This window comes from Nycticebus coucang, chromosome 6 (genome assembly GCF_027406575.1).
Source record: "Nycticebus coucang isolate mNycCou1 chromosome 6, mNycCou1.pri, whole genome shotgun sequence".
In the NCBI taxonomy this organism is placed as follows: domain Eukaryota; kingdom Metazoa; phylum Chordata; class Mammalia; order Primates; family Lorisidae; genus Nycticebus; species Nycticebus coucang.
This window is the reverse complement of record NC_069785.1, coordinates 51963633-51985143: the sequence shown is the minus strand read 5'-3', so window position 1 is coordinate 51985143 and position 21511 is coordinate 51963633. Positions and strand designations below refer to the sequence as shown.

The 21511-nt window shown below is 38.7% G+C and overlaps 1 protein-coding gene across 3 annotated transcripts in view; it reads left to right on the top strand.

The window, feature by feature from the left end:
• Positions 1-21511, top strand: part of ATP8B4 (ATPase phospholipid transporting 8B4 (putative)) — a 285374-nt gene that overhangs the window by 94315 nt on the left and 169548 nt on the right. For all 3 annotated transcript variants that reach the window (XM_053596147.1, XM_053596146.1, XM_053596148.1), the window contains one exon: positions 4921-4982. In XM_053596147.1, the coding sequence (XP_053452122.1) occupies positions 4921-4982 (62 nt within the window). The remainder of the gene's footprint in view (positions 1-4920; positions 4983-21511) is intronic.

Genomic DNA, 21511 nt, shown 5'->3' with positions numbered 1-21511 from the left:
TGAGAGCAGCTTGTATAAGCTGCTTCTAGTCTGTCCTGATCAATATTGGGTATTGATATGTGAGATACTGTTTTGTTTAACATGTTGTTTGTTACCTAGTTGCTTTGTTTTCTCTCTTATGTTACTGTCTTCTAAGAAGTATAGGTTTTAGGTTTTTGTTTTTGTTTGTTTTTTTTTTTTTGCACTTGCAAGTATTAAACATTCTGTTTCATGTATAAATTACTTTTAATTATTTCTAGTAGGGCAGGTCTAGTGGTGAAAATTTCCCTTAACGTTTGCTTGTTGGGAAGCAAACATTCTAGAGAGATTTTATTTTATTTTATTGAATGAAGATTTTATTTCCCCTTCATTTATGAAACTTATTTTTTCAGGATACAAAAATTTTGACTGGCAGATATTCTGTTGAAGAAGACTAAAAATGGGACCCAGATTCCTTCTGGCTTGTATGGTTTCTTCTAAGAAGTCTGCTTTTAGTCTTATGGGTTTTCCTTTTGTTACTTGTTGCTTTCCTCTTGCAGCTTGTAGGAATTATCTCTTTCACTTTGACTTTGGTCAGACTACTTTGGTGACTACATGCCTTGATAAAGACCTATCTGTCATGAATCTTCCATAAACTTGATGATCTTCTTGTATCTGGATATCTAAATCTCTAGTAATACCAGGCAAGTTTCCCTCAATTATTCCTTGAAATAGGTTTTTAATACTGTTTGATTTTTTTTCCTCCCTCAGGGAAACTTGATGCTTTTATTCATTCACTTTACATAGTCCCATATTTCTTAGAGAGATTGTTCATTCATCTTAATTATTTTTTCTACAGTTTTTACTAAGTGAGTTAATCTAAAAGCCTTGTCTTTAAGCTCTGATATTCTTTTTTTTCTCCTTGGTCTAGTCTGTTGTTAAAACTTCTGTATTTTGAAATTCTCTAAATGAGTCTTTTGTTTCTATAAATTCTAGTTCTACTGTGTTTTTTTTCTCATTTTTTGTCTATCTCTTCAGTGAATTATTCATTCACATCCTGACTTGCTTTTTTGGTTTCTTTGAATTGATCCCCAACTTTCTTATCAATCTCATTGATCTTACTTACCATCCATATTCTGAATTCCACACCTGATGTTTCAAAAGTTTCCTTTTGGTTGGAGTCAGTTACTAAAGAACTACTATGATCCTTTAGGGGTGTCAATATAGCCTTTTTTAATGCAGAAAGAGTTCTTATGTTGGTCGTCTTCTCTCAGTTCAAGACATATAGGTTTGGGGTACACCTGTTCTCCTCTGCTGGGAACTCTGTTGGTGAGTGAATAGAGGGAAACATCCTTGGAGGGGATGCTTGAGTCTTACTCTGGACAACTGACCCAATATGAGTGAGACAGATGTACTGTGAGCCTTTAATACTGCAACTTTCCTACATTTTACTAGTTGTCATGGGTGGTCAGTGTGCTGTGGTGTGAGTGATTGCCCCAACCAGGTCTGACAGCAGCAGTATCTTTTGGCCCATGAAGGCTTGAGTTCTTCCCTGCCCAGGTCTGACTGCTGCTATGTCTTTTGGCCTGTGGCAGTTTGAGCACTGCATATCCAGGTCCACAGCTAGCAGCATTTGTTGGCCTGTGGTGGCTAAGTGCTGCTCTGGCACTGCCTATGGGACATGTCAGAGCACCTGGCCTACCTGTTCTCTCCCCAGGATACCAGTAGCAGTGGATATGCCTTCTGGGTAGAAGTAGTACTCTGGAGTTTGGATTTTAAAATGGTTCCAGCTACAGTACCTAAGGTTCATAAGCCAGGAGGCCTTGCTCTGCCTTCTCTTCAGATCAATGCTACTGTGCAATCTCCAATCAGCTTCCTAGTCAGTTTGGCAGCCTGCAGTGGTGGAGTGTCCCTCCTGCAGCTTGAAGAACAATGTGGGGTAAATATTGAGCCCTGGGATTTCTCTCCTCTGTCCTTTCTCTACGTGTGTACCTTTCCTGCGTACTTCCGATCCTGCTGAGCTGGTTGCCCAACTTCTCCTTCCTCCCTTTGGGAGCCTCCTGTTGCCTCTCTGTTGATTCCTAATGCTCCATTTTAGATGGTTAATCTAAAGGTGAATATCTACTCACCAGTTTTGTTCTTCTCCATGAGAACAGCTTGTGCAAGCTGCTTCTAGTTCATCATCTTGGCTCCCTCTTTCCAAGACTGTATTTTAAACAAACACATAGGATCCATCCATGCTGATGAATAATGTCATGTTAAAGTCATCAGCTTGAGATATTCCTGTACTCCACCCATTCCTGTGAGGTTGGCGTCACTGGTATATACTGGCTCCTCTTATGGAATTGTCTTTAAGGTCAGTATACAAGATATAGAAGAAAGCCAGTCTCTTGGCTTCATTTTCTCATCCCATTCAAAAACCTGGTTAACCAGACCTGCTTTCTAAGAGTGGTTTTTATATATTTCCAAACAGTAGATATTCTTTCATGTCCTTTCAAAGGATATGATTCTCTATTCTCAAAGGATAGAAGACATTGTAGTGAATGGATTATGAGCTCCAAAGATAATTTTACCGACAGTAAAGAGCATCTTTGGAGTAAATATATAGTTTTCTCATGTTATCTGTTCTTTCAGGGTAATTGTACTCATTTAGATGAATGAGTTCCCACATTTTGAGCTTACAGGTTTTTATTGATTTGGTCACATTTCACAGAAGAGTAAAATGGTGGAGTAGAAAGAACATGTGTTTTGGAGAAAAGCCCTGTACCCTACCAAGTACTAGCAGTATGACATGAGGCAAACCACTTTTTTGAACCTTTCCTTTTCTGTATAACATGGCCAATGATATTAGCACTATTGGGAGGAAAGAATGAGATGATATATATAAAGAACCAAGCACAGAGCTTGGCTAACAGGGTGGCTACACAATGAATGTTCCCTTCCTGTCCTGAGTTCCCCTCTAAGACTTCATACTTATTTCCAGAGTAGAAATTGTCCAGAGGAGTCAGCTTGGGGCTGAGACTAACATGTCTAGTCTCATTCACTCCATTAGCTAGATTACTTCAATAGCTAGATCCTTCAGCAGAGCCTGAGCAGAAGTAGGAGTAGTCCCATCTTGAGGCCCAGAGAGTGAGCTGCTCAGCTTTTAAGAAATGAGCTAATTGGTATTTCTCCAGGATGCCTACTAGTATATTTAGGGACCTATTTTCAGGCTAGATACACAAAGTCTCTTTTTGATTTTACTACAGTTGATGCTTGAATGTGCTTTTATTTTTGTGATGATATATGCCAGTTCAATAGCCGCATGTCTTTATGAGTCAGGGTCTTGACACGAAATAGATATCACCTGAAATGAGGAAGACTGGAGAGTCTGATAATAAAGGTACCATTTGAGGAGGATGTGAACAGGGAAAAGCACCCATCATAACAAAATGGGCAGCAATACCACTTCTAGGCCTGAAGAAACAAAGGAAGGAAGCAGTTATTGGCCTGGGGCCACAGTTGAGGACTGTTTGCAGTCGCTGGGGCTACCTCGAGAGAAAGCAGCTATTGCCGACCCAGCTAGAAGAAAGCCAGGGAATAAAATCCTCATTTCACTGTCTTATGCCCTTGATCTTCTGCCAGAACCACTTGAAGCCAGGAGACAATGATTACACAGGCCAGCTCCCCATGGTCCAAGGCAAATTGGAAAGGGAGAAGGTGTAGAAATGGAGGAGCAAACAGAATATTCAGCAAATTTACCAAATCCTGCACTCAGATAAAATCACATTTCCCTTTCTATTGTTCTGCTGGTAAGAAGAAATTTGCATGTCAGTGGATAAGCTGACTTATTTTACTCCTCTACCAACATTAGAAACTATTTTCATGTTAACAAAGGTTAAGTAGCTTTGTTTTCTTATTTTTACTGCTAATACCATTTTCACCTGCCATTCTGAGTAATTGTATGTACCAGACATAATATAATAGAAAGACTAGGATGGGTTTGAGAAGGATGTAGAAAAGAGAAATTTTGGATGGAATATTATGTATATTGTGACATTGATACAACATGTTTTGTATTAAAAAAGAAAAAGAACTGATTCTGATGATTAAAACCTCTGAAATCAGTTTCATGTCTCCCGATACTATCCTCTACTCATCTGTTCATTCAGATAATTTGCTAAAATAATTTTGTCTTTATTATAGCCTATTATTACTGGTATTATTATACTATTTATATTGTTGTCTCTATGTTGCCTGCATCTCTATTTTAGCCTATTATTCTCTGATCTTGACAGCTAATGTAGAAAGATTTACCTGAATGGTTGCTTATTTATGAGTCTAGTAAAGAGCTCATAATATTTAGATTCTTTCAAGCATTGTAAGATGTTTACATTACTGGAGAATAAAATAAGTAATATCATCACTTGGGCATAAAACACAAACTCACACCAAATGAAGTTCAGTATTGCATTCTGATTTTTGTTTAAATGCTCAGTACTTCATAAGAACATTGTTACCAATTAGAATTTCTGGAGAACACAAATACATGTTACAAGTAATTTCTTGACTTCAAAGAAGTCCATAAAACAAAATGAACGAGGTTCCAAAAAATTATTGAGCACATATGGTGGGAAAAATGGAAGCCTCCATTCCTTGTTGAAGACACCAATATTAACGCATGGTTTCCTCTGGGACGATGTGGTAAAGATCATATTATCTTCTTAGCAGCAACTAAACATGTATGTAGATTGGCATAGATGTATCTGGACTTGTTCCATTGGTGATATTCAGAATAAGGTTTAGTCAGAAGGGTCTTGATTTAGATTACATATGCATAGTTCAAGATAAGCCAAAACAGTGTCATCTTAGACCAATGACAATATTGTCGAAACAGGTCAACTCAAAATATTTCCAGTGTTCTTATCTGGGCTGTCAAAGTATGATTTAATATGTTTTCTCACAAACACTTTGATTTTTCAGTTTCGCTACAAGAGTGATAAGCAAGTGAATAATCGGCAGTCTGAAGTGCTCATCGACAGCAAGTAAGAAATACATTCTTTGACTTATCTTAAGATTTCTGGAACATAAAAACAAGTCTTGACAGGGCGGTGCCTGTGGCCTAGTGAGTAGGGCGCCGGCCCCATATGCTGAGGGTGGCAGGTTCAAACCCAGCCCCGGCCAAACTGTAACAAAAAATAGCCGGGCGTTGTGGCGGGCATCTGTAGTCCCAGCTGCTTGGGAGGCTGAGGCAAGAGAATCGCGTAAACCCAAGAGTTAGAGGTTGCTGTGAGCCGTGTGACGCCACGGCACTCTACCCGAGGGCGGTACAGTGAGACTCTGTCTCTACAAAAAAAAAAAAACAAGTCTTGACAATTAGTGGATTTCTCTTTTAATTAGATGTATGTTTTCTTTTCCCCTTCAATTTTTAAAAAACTGAAATGCAAGTTCATTTTATCTTCATAGCTCTTTTTAAAATAGTAGTTGCTTGTGCTACAGACTAAACTTCTGCCTCAAATTCCTTTGGAGGGTCTTTTGCAGAACAGAGGCATATCTTTGTCACTTTTCATTTCTACATCTAATACTATGTAGAATCAGCACACATGTGCTGCTTCGTATGTAATGTTTCATGAGTATTTGAATTATTTAATTTGGTAATTTCTAGGAAAGATTGCTAGAGAGACTTCTGACACATTACTGTATCAAGTGGTAGTGGTACAAATTTTGTATTCCATTGATAGTTGAATTTTTCATTACTTTTATATTTATCCATCAGTAAATAAATATTATTTGTGGGAACAGTACTAGAATCATAAATGCTTTAAACACGTATTACACATAAAGAACGGCAAAAACACTTCCAGAAAAATTAATAGAGGTAAATTTCAAAACTTCTTTCCACAGTTTTCCTCCCTCCCTTCCTCCTTTTCATTCTCTCTTTTTTTCTTTCCTTCCGTCCCTTCCTTCCTTTCTTTTTTCCTTCTCTCTCTCTCTTTTTCCTTTCTTCCCTCCCTCCTTCCCTTCCTTCCTTCCCTGTCTTTTTTTTCCCTAATGACAATAAGTAGCAAAGTAAATTCATAGCAATGTACTTCAATCAATCACATGAGTCACTGATTTGGGATCATTTTGATATACTTAAGAATATAATCTTACACTTAAGAAAATTGGTATAGAAGGGACATTTTTTAAACTGATAGAGGCCATCTACAGCAAACCCACAGCCAATATTGTATTGAATGGAGTTAAATTGAAATCATTTCCACTCAGATCAGGAACCACAGAAGGCTGCCCATTGTCTCCACTGCTCTTTAACATTGTAATGGAAGTTTTAGCCACCGCAATTAGGAAAGAAAAGGCGATCAAGGGTATCCATATAGGGTCAGAAGAGATCAAACTTTTGCTCTTCGCAGATGATATGATTGTATATCTTGAAAACACCAGGGATTCTACTACAAAACTCTTAGAAGTGATCAAGGAATACAGCAGCATCTCAGGTTACAAAATCAACACCCATAAATCTGTAGCCTTTATATATACCAACAATAGTCAAGCTGAAAAAACAGTTCAGGACTCTATTCCATTCACAGTTGTGCCAAAGAAGATGAAATATTTGGGAGTTTATCTAACAAAGGACATGAAGATCTCTATAAAGAGAACTATGAAACTCTAAGAAAAGAAATAGCTGAAAATGTTAACAAATGGAAAAACATACCATGCTCATGGCTGGGAAGAATCAACATTGTTAAAATGTCCGTACTACCCAAAGCAATATATAATTTTAATGCAATTCCTATTAAAGCTCCACTGTCATACTTTAAAGATCTTGAAAAAATAATACTTCGTTTTATATGGAATCAGAAAAAACTTCAAACAGCTAAGACATTACTCAGAAATAAAAACAAAGCAGGAGGAATCATGCTACTGGACCTCAGACTATAAATCGATAGTGATCAAAACCGCATGGTACTGGCACAAAAACAGAGAGGTAGATGTATGGAACAGAATAGAGAACCAAGAGATAAACCCAGCTACTTATCGTTATTTGATCTTTGACAAGCCAATTAAAAACGTTCAGTGGGGAAAAAATTCCCTATTTAACAAATGGTGCTGGGTGAACTGGCTGGCAACCTGTAGAAGACTGAAACTGGACCCACACCTTTCACCATTAACTAAGATAGACTATCACTGGATAAAAGATTTAAACTTAAGACATGAAACTATAAAAATACTTGAAGAGAGTGCAGGGAAAACCCTTGAAGAAATCGGTCTGGGTGAGTATTTTATGAGGAATACCCCTCGGGCAATTGAAGCAGCTTCAAAAATACACTACTGGGACCTGATCAAACTAAAAAGCTTCTGCACAGCCAAGAACACAGTAAGTAAAGCAAGCAAACAGCCCTCAGAATGGGAGAAGATATTTGCAGGTTATGTCTCTGACAAAGGTTTAATAACCCGAATCCACAGAGAACTCAAACGTATAAGCAAGAAAAGAACAAGTGATCCCATCACAGGCTGGGCAAGGGACTTGAAGAGAAACTTCTCTGAAGAAGACAGGTGCACTGCCTACAGACATATGAAAAAAATGCTCATCATCTTTAATCATCAGAGAAATGCAAATCAAAACTTCTTTGAGATATCATCTAACTCCAGTAAGATTAGCCTATATCACAAAATCCCAAGACCAGAGATGTTGGCATGGATGTGGAGAAAAGGGAACACTTCTACACTGCTGGTGAGAATGCAAATTAATACATTCCTTTTGGAAAGATGTTTGGAGAACACTTAGAGATCTAAAAATAGATCTGCCATTCAATCCTATAATTCCTCTGCTAGGTATATACCCAGAAGACCAAAAATCACATCATAACAGAGATATTTGTACCAGAATGTTTATTGCAGCCCAATTCATAATTGCTAAGTCATGGAAAAAGCCCAAGTGCCCATCTATCCATGAATGGATTAATAAACTGCGGTATATGTACACCATGGAATATTATGCAGCCTTAAAGAAAGATGGAGACTTTACCTCTTTCATGTTTAGATGGATGGAGCTGGAACATATTCTTCTTAGTAAAGGTCTCAAGAGTGGAAGAAAAAGTATCCAATGTACTCAACCCTACTATGAAACTAATTTATGGCTTTCATATGAAAGCTATAACCCAGTTATAACCTAAGAATATGGGGAAGGGGGAGAGGGAGGGGAGGGAGGGGGAGGATGGACCAAGGGAGGGTGATTGGTGGGATTACACCTGCGGTGCATCTTACAAGGGTACATGTGAAACTTAGTAAATGTGGAATATAAATGTCTTAACACAATAACTAAGAAAATGCCAGGAAGGCTATGTTAACCAGTGTGATGAAAATGTGTGAAATGGTCTATAAAACTAGTGTATGGTGCCCCATGATTGCATTAATGTACACAGCTGATTTAATAAAAAAAAAGAATATAATCTTAAAAGAGAAAATCGTAAAATGAATTAACCGTGTGTGAGGGAATATGCTAAAGATTCCTAGATAGTAGACAGTCTAGACAATAAGTGGTAATATTGAAATAATCTCTTTCTATAACTAAAATATTGACTGATTCCTCATGGCATAATAGATACCTATGGTTTTTCTTGATTGGCTTGATTCAGAAAATGGTGTTAAATGTACATTGAATAAAAATGATCTTAATCTAAAACCATAATTGCATAAGCAGAACTTTGGAAAGTATGATCCTTGTGTGACGTAGGTAATCCTTAAAGATGCCTGGAATCACATGGTTCATTTCCAGTTTAACAGATTATTATGGTGTTGAAAGATTGCATTTTATGCTCAGAGAGATTTAAGTGTGAGTTTCATCCTACCGCAAGTAATTCTGTGGTCTTGGGCAAGTTTTAATCTCTTTAAGCATCAGATTTCTTATCTTTAAAGTGGGTTATGAAGGGGTCACTCCCAATGACAGAGTTACTGTGAAGTTTAATAAGCTGCTGTAAGAAGTGTGGCCCATGTCTGCTGTGCTGTCAAAATTCTCCACATAGCCTTGTTATATCTTTAAGTGCTGGTGACTGTGAACTCATGTAGTATGTAGCTTTGAGCACTACTGTTGATCTTGACTTTCTCAAGTCTTGAAGTCCTAACTAGGTCTTAACTAGAGCTGACATTAATATAATATGTCTAATTCCCCATGGAACATCTGATAATCAGTGTCATTACTTTGAAGTCTCATCTCTTATAAAATAAATACAAGTACATGATGGATTTGAACTAATAGCCCTAGCATATCTTTTGATACTTCTCAAATTGCCAAGTTTAAAATTTGTGGTGATGCCTGGATAGTGATAGACTTTGGGGCTTCTATTTGGAGGTCATGAGATTAATCCAGTAATTTAGATGTTCAGAAATTTGATGACTATATGTCTCCCATACATACTGGCTATCATTATCATTATTATTAGAAGTAGTGTTAGTGTTACTTTATTGTGGTTTTATTTAGCTTTTTGTTAATTCCTTACGAGGTAGCATGTCTTTGTAAAATAAATCAATATGGTGTGATATTTTGAGAAATATTGCTGATCCTGTAAGTTGAAGAGAGAAACACATTATCATTGAGAATGAGGTATTCTTTATTATTTTTTATTTTTTTATTTTTTAAGAAACAGAGTTGTACTTTATCGCCCTTGGTAGAGTGCTGTGGTGTCACACAGCTCACAGCAACCTCCAACTCCTGGGCCTAGGTGATTCTCCTGCCTCAGCCTCCCAAGTAGCTAGGGCTACGGGTGCTTGCCACACCACTGCCATATTTTTGTTGTGGTTTGGCCGGGGCCGGGTTTGAACCCGCCACCTTCGGTACATGGGGCCTGTGCCCTACTCACTGAGCCACAGGAGCTTCCCAAGGTATTCTTTAGAATTCAGTGAAAAATAAGGCAATAATTTCTATCTTTCTTCATGGCTTAATAGTATTCCTTGGTGTGTGTGTGTGCATGTGTGTGTGTATGTGTTTATATAGAGGGTGGCCATAAAGTTCGTGTGCCATTAAAAATAGTGTGCAATTTAAAATTGCACATGAACTTTATGGCCACTCTGTATAATTACATTTTGTTAATACACTCATGAATTGATGGGTGCTTGGGTTGATTCCATGTATTTGCAATTGTGGATTATGCTGCAATAAACATTTGAATGTAAGTATTGTTTTGATAAAATGACTTCTTTTCCTTTGGGTAAAAGCTCAGCAGTGGGATTGTTGGATTAACTTGTAGGTCTATTTTTAGTGCCTTGAGGAATCTCCAAACTATTTTTCATAGACGTTGATTTCGGTACATTGATTTTGTAACCTGAGATTCTGCTGAATTTATTTATCAATTCTAGGAGTCTCTTGGTACAATTTTTGGGTTTTCCAGATATATGGGTCACTACAAAAGGTATGAAACAGACTGTGTTATAATCCATTATTTCATATTCGAGAAACAATTGACAGCATCTTTTATGATTCACCTATGTGAGTTTCCACTTCCTTGGCTATCAGTGTTGCTGGGAGGGCTTCATTTGTTTCTGTCCATGCAGGTTTTATGTTTCTTGATTTTTGGTTATCTCATTACTTTCATAATGACCCATGTATCAGATCATATCATCAGCAAAAGGTGACAGTTTTGCTTCCTTTTTCCTGATTTGGCTATCTTTATTTCTTTCTTTTGCCTGACTGCTCTGGCTAGGGCTTTCAGCACTATGTTGAATAGAAGTGGTGACAGTGGCATCCTTGTCTTTTTCCAGTTCAAAGTGGGAATGCTTTCCACCTTTTGCCATTCAATATGATGTTGGATGTGGAAAGAAGGGAACACTTTTACACTGTTGGAGGGACTGCAAACTAATACAGCCTCTTTGGAAAGAAGTACGGAGAATACTCAAAAAACGCAAAAAAGACCTTCCATTTGATCCTGCAATCCCATTTCTAGGCCCCTACCCTGAAGACAAAAAATCATTTTAACATAAGGACATTTGAACTAGATTGTTTATTGAAGCTTAATTCGTAATTATCAAGATGTGGAAACAACTAAATGCTCATCAACCCACGAATGGATTAATAAACTGTGGTATATGTCTACCATGGACTCCTATTCAGCCATTGGAAAAGATGGAGACTTTGTATCTTTTGTAGTAACCTAGATGGAATTGGAGCACATTCTTCATAGTAAAATATCACGAGAATGGAAAAACGAGTATCCAATGTACTTAATACTAATATGAAGCCAGTAGATAAACCAACATACACTCACTCAAAAGAAAAACTCAATTCAATTCAAGTTGGGGGGAGGTGGGAGAGGGGTAGTGGGGAGGGGATTGGTGCCCTCCCACCTAATGGGCAGAATATAAGGGTATATGTTCCACACCTCCTGGGTGTGGGACACGATTACACCAGAGACTTAATCTAATCATCTATACCCTCACATTAATTAGAAATAAAAAACCAATATTAATAAAACAAACTTTTATACATGTGAGTAATGAATGACACACATAGCAGTGAGTTCAAAAGCAAGCTAATGAGAGTAGTCTCAGTGCTTCTTGAACTCAGTGAAAGTGGTTTCAAAATTAACCCACAGTGAAATTGTTTCAAAATTGTTTTGCCTTAACAAATTAATTTCAGTTTCTTAAGTCTTGGATTTACCATTTCTTGGGCAGTTTTTCTTTGTCAGCTTTGCAGATGGAAGGGTCCATTTGCCAATGGTCTGGTTTCTGTGCATGAACTGTGACGTGGTTGTACTTTTTATAAACAATTTTCCATTGTAATTAATTATTATATTGCATGGACACAAATTTTTTAAGGGTTGAATTTCTAATTGGTGACTATTTCCCCAAATGAAATGCATCTTGAAATAATAGGAAATTATAACACTTAAAAAATCCTGCACATGGGGTATTCAGTGGCTTCTGCTATTTTTTTTTTTTAATTTTATGTAACCCAGACAATAGCGTCTCCTTTTTCTCCCCTTAAAGTGCCTCCAAAAAGATCCCAGATATAAAAGCCTGAAAGAGCAAGGGGGAGTTGACTGCAGATTTTGTGGGGGAGATCACCAAGGAGTTTTATTTCACACACCCTTAGCAGGCAAAGTGACATCCATTTTAACATCTTTTTTCACCAGACTTCTCCCCTTTGCTGGCCTTTTCAATCTTTTCTTCCTCCATTCAATGGTCAGTGTAGTTGGCTTCAGTCTTTTCTCTCTCAATATCTGGGGCCCCTCACATTTATCTTTCCTTTATTACTGAGAATAGTTTGATTCTTCCTCAGCTCTGAACTCAAATCTATTGCAGCTAGCCCTCAAAAGCAGGTTCCTCTGTGACTAGGACCCACTTATCTTAGCTGACAATAGAAGTGAAAAATACACTAAATGTGACATTTAAACCTCTATTTTCTCTCTCTCTCTCTTTTTTTTTTTAAATAGGTTTATGCATCTTTTCTTAGTTGTTGTAAGGAGGAGATCCAGATTTCTTCTGAAAAAAAAAAAAAAACAAAAACAAAAACAAAAATAAATCTAAACCACAAAAATTTTGGGGATGTTAGAACATTAATGCTAAAAATGTAAAGTCTTCTTAGGATCTTAAAATCTGAAAGCTAAAAGAGATTAAAATATCATAATGAATAAAGTTGGTTTTTGAATACAGCTCAAAAATTGTCTATTCCAAACCAATGTTTTAGCAGCTTTTGTTGCTTAACTACCAATCCTTTGTCAACTTTCCTCACAGCAAACTTTACTACAGGAGCATTTTGCTTTAGACTTCCTGAGGTAATCTCCATGAGTTAAATTTCTCCCATGCATTTAAAATTGATGTGTGATCTGTGTGTTGTGGGTAGAAAATTAAGAAAACTTGAAAGAGTATAAACAAAAATATAGAAATCATTCTTGATCTTACTACCTGGATCCAAATAAAATGCAATTAATTTGTGGATGCATTTTATGGCTCCCTTCTTCTCCATCTTTGCTTTTCCTCTTCTTTTTTCTCTACTTCTCCATACAATATTCATTTTAAAAATCATTGAGATTTTACTATAAACTATTGTCTGGGTTGAATGGTATAAAACTAGTTGAGCAGAATCTGTGCCTTGTATATGGAGTTTCAGGGGAGATACAAGACAAGATGCTTATCGAGAAACAGAACTGAGATTATTGAGGGCTTCACAGAGGACAGTACTCAGTCATCAGGAAGACTTAAGGGGCTGTGTTGGCAACAGGGACAGTCTGCCTTGTGTCAATTAACATGTGCTAGATCCTCCTCAGAGCCATGACTTAGGGATTTTCCAGCGACATTAAGAGTTGTCTGTCCATTCCTTCAGCCCATATTTGTGTAACACTTTTGTGTATCAGCCACTATGCTAGGTATGAGAGATACAGGGATTATTCAGACCCATATTCCTTCCATCGGGGAGTCTAGAGTCTAGTGCAGTGGTTCTCAACCTTCCTAATGCCACGACACTTAAAATACAGTTGCTCATGTTGTGGTGACCCCCAACCAGAAAATTATTTTCATTGCTACTTCATAACTGTAATTTTGCTACTATTATGAATTGTAATGTAAAATATCTGACATGCAGGATGTATTTTCATTGTTACAAAAGGGTTGTGACCCACAGGTTGAGCACTGCTGGTCTAGGGGAATAGGTGGACAAATAAACAGACTATTACTGTGCAGCTCTAGGTGCTGGGATGAAAGGAAGCCTGCAGTACTCTGAGTGCACACACACAGGAGGGCCCTAACACAAGTTTTAGGAGCCTGGTGGCAGAGATACCATTGTCTCAGAATAATTTTTTTTTTTTTGAGACAGAGCCTCAAGCTGTCGCCCTGGGTAGAGTGCTGTGGCATCACAGCTCATAGCGACCTCCAACTCCTGGGCTCACACGATTTTCCTGCCTCTGCCTCCCAAGTAGCTGGGACTACAGACCCCCGCCACAACGCCTGGCTATTTTTTGGTTGCAGCCGTCATTGTTGCTTGGTGGGCCTGGGCTGGATTCAAACCCGCCAGCTCGGGTGTATGTGGGTGGTGCCTTAGCTGCTTGAGCCGCAGCGCTGAGCCACAGAATAATTCTTTATAGAATTTTCTCCAGCAAAGATCAGCCATTGAAAAGCTAATTGAATGCTGGGATGAGAGGGCAGGGAAAGCAGCAGGGGATGGGAGGAGAACCAGGGAAAAGGCGAGGCGACAGAGGATGACAAAGTCTTCCCAGGCGTATTGCAGAGGGGGGCTAAGAGCATGTGGGATGAAAAATATGCATCAATGAACTAGCATAAATCTGTTCTCTCTGGTCTCTCTTCCATCTCTTCAACTACGCGCTCTGGCGAAATGTGGTCTACCAGGAGGGCTGTCTTCATACATAGACTGTTCTTCTAAGACTGTTGGGCAAAGCATCAGTGAGAATATCTGCTGTCTTTCTGTCCTATGAAGCCAAAGAAAACTGTCTCTGTCACTAATTGGCTACGTGACTGAGGAGCAAGGACCTCAGTTTTGTCATCTATAAAACAAAGGGGCTGGTTACCAGCCATTTTTAAGCTTTACTTTTTCCAATCAGCAGATATCCTTCCAAATGAAATTTTAGGTGAAAGCCCAGTATTTAGAACAGATAAACTGTTGTTCAAGTTGAAACTAGGGTGGAGGGCCCAGAGTAGGTGCCCTCAGCTGCCCCTCCCCCAATGTGGTGGTATTTAGGGGCCCCCATGAACATCACTGGACTGAATCATGCTACTCCAAATGAGGGATAAGGATTGCCTGCATCTAAATCACCCCAGGTACAGATTTTTGGCTCTGTCCCAGACCTTCTGAGCCAAAATTTCTGGGTTTGGGACATAGGGTTCTATTTTTAATAAGCACCTCATGGGATTCTCACGTATGTTGAAGTCTGAGTGCCACTGGGTCCAGATGCTTCAAGGTCCCTTTTGATCTTTAAATACTGTGACTCTGTAATACTCCTCAGCTTTGGCATGATGGTGAGGAGCCACAAATGGGAAGTCAGTGACTCTACAGGCCTAAAGATTCAACAGAAATGTCAGGTTGGAAGTATAAGGGAGGATATGATGGCAGTAATCATGGAGATGATAGTGGAAGGTGAGAGTTGGATATAAGACAGTGACTTATAAAATGGATTAGGGAAAGAAGAGGAACTTTAACCATAAGATCTTCCAACAATGAAGATGTTGTATTCCAGATGGAAGAAATTACAGCACAATGTGTCAGGAGATAATTTAGAGCAAGAGTTAATACCTTGATCAGATAATCCCATAAATCCTGAGCCATCTATATCATGGCATCCTATCACAGCACATAGACTCATAATAATCTCCTTACCTTTCATTTATTTGTCAGATTTTATTGAAATCTTACTGTGTGCCAGACACTTTGTTAGGTTCTGGGAATGCAGGTGAATCCAAATAGATGTCTTCTCTACAATCCTGCAATCCTGGAGCTTAGTGTTTGGTTGGGGAGGTTAATTTAATAAAATAGCCCTGTTAAATAATGTGTAATTACAAACCAAGGCAAGTACTGCTAAGGTAAAGAACAAGGGTCTAAAGAAAGACCATCTCTCTCTCTGTAGAGAATATTGGCAAAGGTGAGATGAGGTGAGATAAGGCCGTTTAAGAGGGAGTTCTTTGAGGAGAAGTACATTTGAGCTGAGAAGTTAATGATGACTAGGAGTTAACGGGGCAAAGGTGGTGGTGGGAGTGAGAATGATGAGGTGGGAAGAAGAATTCCAGACAGAAGAAAAAGCACATGAAAAGGCCCTGTGGAGTCAGGGAAGATGGTGATTATGAGGGACTGAGTGGCAGAAGCCCACAGAATAAGGACAAAAGAGCAGGTGCAGCTGGGGCTGGAAAAGCCGTCAGAGGCCAGACCCTGCAGGGACTTCAAGGCCACATGAGGGGCCTGGGTCTTGCCTAAAAGTAGAGGGAATCCATGGAAGGGTTTGTCTTTGGAAAATCTCAGGCCTTTTGTGTGGGGAGAAGGTAATGCAGACGGGCGTGGGAGATGTAGAAGGGTGGATGCCCTATTGCTGTACTTGTCTGTCTGTTCTTATGACTGTACTTGTGGCTGAGACAATCCCTGTATTTCCATCACCAACTGAATAGCATCCAGCATGCAACTGACACTTAATAATTATATGATAAGTGAGCAAAATGCATGTAAGGGAATTAAATAAATCATTTCAAGGCAAAAGCAAAATATCTTTTTAGTTCCCCTCCTTCTTCCTGGCAACTGTGTAATATGGGGCGAAGGGAGGAGTCCATATATTTCATGCTCTTGTGCACATTTTTGCCTGTTGTCTTCGCCACTTGAGAAGGTGGAGTCCTTGGACACCAAATGCAGCTTTAATCCTAGTGTTCTGTGTTACTGAGAGTCCCTTTGGCACGGCTGGACCTTATTGTGCATGGCACAGTGTCTGACATTTAAAGAAAGTTAGAGGATTAAGTCCATCTGGGCTTCACTTCTGAATTAGCAGAGCTCAAGATAGGACTTGAAGCTATGCTTACTGTTTTCCTTGCAGCCATCCCAGATTGCAGTATGACGGATAAATAAAACTGTGGGAACCTGGGCAGCTCTGGACACTTGGGTGGAGAAGCGAAGGCGGGCTTGTTGGGGTTTGCAGCAGATGCTCCCCTCACAGCAGTACTGGCCAATGAGTCCTGTTCACCCAGCTGGCCTCATCTGGTTACCTTGCCTCTTTCCTGGCATTTATGTTTGGACGTGCTTTCCCCTTCACACTGTTGTATTTATGACTTCATTTTCAAATCAAATGCTCATCTGGCTGGCTGCCTGAGAAATCACATGTGGAGTGCTGAGAGACCAAAGCAGGCGATGGTGCCCTTGCTTCTGAAGGGCTGGTCTGGAAACCATATGAACTGTAAATAGTTTTAAAATGTACCAAAAAAAAAAAAAAAGAGAGAGAGACAAAATGAAAGCTTTCTGCCAGAAGGGGAGAACTAAGTTGTTTTTTTTTTTTTTCTTTCTAGACTCAGTTATTAAGTATCTGTAGGAAATTACTGACCTCTATCATAGAGCCTGTTTACTCTCTCGATCAGCCCAGGTCAGGCCAGTCCAGATCTAAACCCCCTGGGAACTCAGCTCTGCAAACACTTTCTTTATTAGAAAATCATTTTGAAGTCATAGTACCATGAGTTAAATTGTTAGGTACATTATTTTAATGGAAATTTGCCTTCTTTCACTTAATACTTCTCTTGGAAACTCAAGCAATACAAAGTTAATATTTTTTCAGATAATAGAATCCAATTCTCCAGTATAAGAGTAAGACAAATAAAAGATGAGAAAAAGGACATGACTACCTTTATTTACACCCCATTAGATAACTAATGTACTACAATGTCACTTGCCTCAGCCTGTGATCTGTTTTCTTTTCTTTCTGGTTGGGATTTCTGTTTTCACTTGATTCTTCATTATTATAGAAAATAGTTTCAAAAGAAATATATATATATATATATATTTTTGTGGGTGCGAGGCATAGAGATGCTGTCACACTTTCCATACTGAGACTACCAGGGTCACTCTTTCATTCTATTTTGGTGACTATCTTCAAATTCTTCTTTTTTTTCTTTCTCTGTATTCTAAATTTTGTTCTTCCTTTGTAGGTCTTTTCTCTCTCTTCTAAGGATGAAGAAGAAAGATCATTGGAATTGAGATACAAACAATGATAGGAATAGAATGTTCAACAGAGATTTTATTAAATAGAGAACATTTTAGAGTAGCAGATGTCTAAAAATGTAGAGATTTGAGTTTATGCAAACCAACATGCAGAGGACTGTAGCATAAATGCTTGCAATTGGCATGCAGATTTGTTGATATTTACTTTCAAATCTGGCACTGATAATACCAAACTAATATAACTTCTATCCAAATGTACTTAATTATGGCCACCATTCCTGGCATGAAATCTCCTCTTGTAACGAATTTGAACATACAGTTCCCAATAGTGTCTCTTATGATTAGTAAAGAAATGTTAAAGAGAAAAGATTGCTCATACACATATTTAAACATATTTTTACAGACTATAAATTAGACCAGAAGGTCTTGAAACCTCTTGATAGCTAGAAAGCAGAGAGGGCTTGGAGGAGTGTGAGGTCAGCCTGTCATTGCTATGAAGCAGAAAAACTTCATCCCAGAGTTGGGTGGATCACACAATGTAGCGTGTTTTCCAGAAAGTAATTGAAAGGGCAACTTTTTGGCAGAACGTTTTCATCTTTCTAGTAGAGAAAATCAGAGTCTACTCCAGACAAAAATTATCATATAGATATAACCAGGGAGAAGAAAAAAAGCCTAGAGACTTTGAGATTTGAGTAATGGAGAGAAAAGTGAAAGGATTGCATGAGAAGGCCTTTATCATCCTTCTTATCTCTAAAATATGAGAGATGGAACTACCATTTGATAAACTAAGCCTGTGCTCAAGGGACTGTCCAGTGACTCCAGGGTCACTGAGGCCTGGAGTAGCAGACATCTTAGGACTATCACCAGAAGCCAGGTTCACCCAAGCTTGCCGGGTCTGGGGATGGTGAATTTGTCTGGGTGCTCTTGTTCATGGCCTAGGCTGGGCCTGTGGAGAGTGTGGCAGTTCCTGCTTATGCTCTAGTCCTATTGGCTTGAGTTGGAAAAGCTGATAGGGCTCAATAATAGAGCCAGTCTTCTTGGGGCCATTTCAAATATTGTCCCTGAACTATTAAGATCAGACATGTCATGGCTTCTCTGAACCAGAGGAATCATTAGGTCTTAGTTCCCCAAATACTGTGTACTTTTTATGCACCAAAAATGATTAACATACCATTTCTGGTTTCATGACTCACATTTTGTGGGAGAGAGACAAACAATTGAAAAGTTTCAGTGTAATGTGTGTGATGATGCAGGTTTCCATGGACTGCCATGAAAGCACCGAAAAGGGGGTACTTAGCTCCATCTGGGACTCACAGGAATCTCCCTGGAAGATGTGTCTTCAAAAACTAATCAACTAAAAATATAAAAATCCTAGAAATGTAAAATTGCCTACTTTTTTAGAGAAAAGCATTATCCCTTGTTGTGTTAGTTTGTTTTTTGTGCATTATCTATAGTATCTATGTGCAAAAAAACTTCACAATATGGATGGTCTCCAGGTTAAAAATGACCCATTTTATGGCATTCCATACTTAGGAGCAGGCTTCTAAGGCTGCCCATAAGGGTTATTTATTGAAATAATTAAATTAATAACTAGTTTCTTTCAACCCATGTAAACAAACCCACATGGCGCAAGCGGCTCACTGGTGCATCGTCTTCATTCGAGCAGCTGGTCTCATTGTTTATACGGTGGCTTGTGACAGCATCACTTTCATCTTAACTTTTTTATTTGATTCTGTGAGTCTGTGTTTACCCTTCTGAGTGTGCCTCCAAAGCAAAGTCCACTGCGAGTCCAGATGAGCCTGCAACAAAGAGAAAGGTGATTACAATGGAAACGAAAGCAGGAGCAATTAAGTGTTCAGAGAAAGGCCAGACGCCATCACTTATTGGGAAAGCATTAGGTTTTGGTTGCTCAACCACTAGAATAATTATAAAGGATAAAGTGAGAATAATGGAACTTGTAAGGCAGTGCTCCAATAAAAGCATCAGTTCTTACTAACCAGCATAGTGGATTCATTATTGAAATAAAAAGGTTATTAATGATTTGGTTAGAAGATCAAAAGAAGTGTAACATTCCTGTTAGCCTAGTGTTGACAAAACATTAGGTGAGTGTTAACCTTTAATTTTTTTTTGAAATTTTTCTTATCTCCTATCTAAAGTTACTACATGAGTTTGTTTTTATGCCCTATTTGTTTGAATTAAAGGAAAGAACAACATTATTACAGTACAGGGTTATTATTATTATTATTATAGTATTACTCTGTTATTATTAGCACATATCAGCAATTATAGATATTATTATTATTATTGCCATATATGCACTGTTCATCAGGGCTCTATGTCACATACAAATTCAACATAAAGACATTCTCAGGAGGGTTCACTGCCCGTAGTTCAGTGAGTAGGGTGCCAGCCACATACACCGATGCTGGTGGGTTTCAGCCTGGGCTAGCCCTGCTAAACAATAATGGCAACTGCAACCAAAAAATAGTTGGGTGTTGTGGTGGGTGCCTGTAGTCCCAGCTACTTGGGAGGCTAAGGCAAGAGAATTGCTTACGCCCAAGAATTTGAGGTTGCTGTGAGCTGTGACACCACCGCACTTTACTGGGGGGTGACAAAGTCTCACAAATAGCATCAACCATACAAAACCTCCCTAAAAAGAAAAGCCTGGGACCAGATGGCTTCGCGTCAGAATTCTACCAAACCTTTAAAGAGGAATTAGTACCTATATTACTCAATCTGTTCCAAAATGTAGAAAAAGAAGGAAGACTACCCAACACGTTCTATGAAGCAAACATCACCCTGATCCCTAAACCAGGAAAAGACCCAACAAAAAAAGAAAATTATAGACCAATAACACTAATGAATATAGTGAGACTTTGTCTCAGAAAAATAAAAAGTGAGACTTTGTCTCAGAAAAATAAAAAGACATTCTCAGGAATGTATCTTTTCTGTAACTTGGGGAATGCCTGTATATACAATTTGTATTTCACTTTTTTCTTTTATAGCACAAGCAGCTCACTGGTGCAGCGTTTTCATTCAAGCAGCTGGTCTCATTGTTTATACAGTTGCTTGTGAGAGCATCACACTCTGAACTGTTATTCTTTGCCTCGCAATGGTTCATCCTGACCCTACCCTCTCTTTCCATGCTTTGTGTTCTCTCTGCTTTACTTTCTTAGGGCCTTCCCAGCAGGTATAGCCACGGAAAACTACCATATCAGCTCTAGAGGTAAAAAAGCTATGAGTGACCACATATATAGCTATCCCACTCAAATATTCATTCAACAAATATGTTTTGAGCCCCTAACATGTACCAGGCACTGTCTTACTTCTTAAGGATAAAGAAATGAGCAGGCCAGACAAATTCCTGCTCTAAGGAACCAAACTTCTAGTGGGGAAGACAGACAACAAACAAAATAGAAGTAAATAATATGATTTCAGGTAGTTAGAAATGCAACAAGGAAGATAAGATAGGATAATAGGGTAAGAGTGATGAGATGAGAGGGAGGCAGGTAATTTTAAATAGGGCAATGACAGAAGACCCAAAAGAAGAGACAAAGTTTGAGTTGAGAGACAGAGAGAGCCATGCCAAGATCCTAGGTCAAAGAAACAAGTGTAAGAGCCTCAAAGTGGAAATGAACTTGACAGCAAGATGTCTACTATGGCTAGATAATTGTATTAAAGAATTGGAATAAAGGAGTTGTGAGGAGCTGGCAAGAGCCAATTCCTGTAGGTAGTGGTGGAGAATTCTGATTTCATGTAAAATGTAATGAGAAGCCATCAGAGGGCTTTAAGAAGGATAGAGATATGCATGACAAAAGATTATTCTGGATGCTGTGTCGACAGTGGACAGCAAAGAAAAGCAAGAGCAGCATGAGGATGACATTTTGTTTCCCTCTGCTGTCCAGGTGAGACAATGATGCCATGTACTTGAGTGGTAGCAGTGAAGGA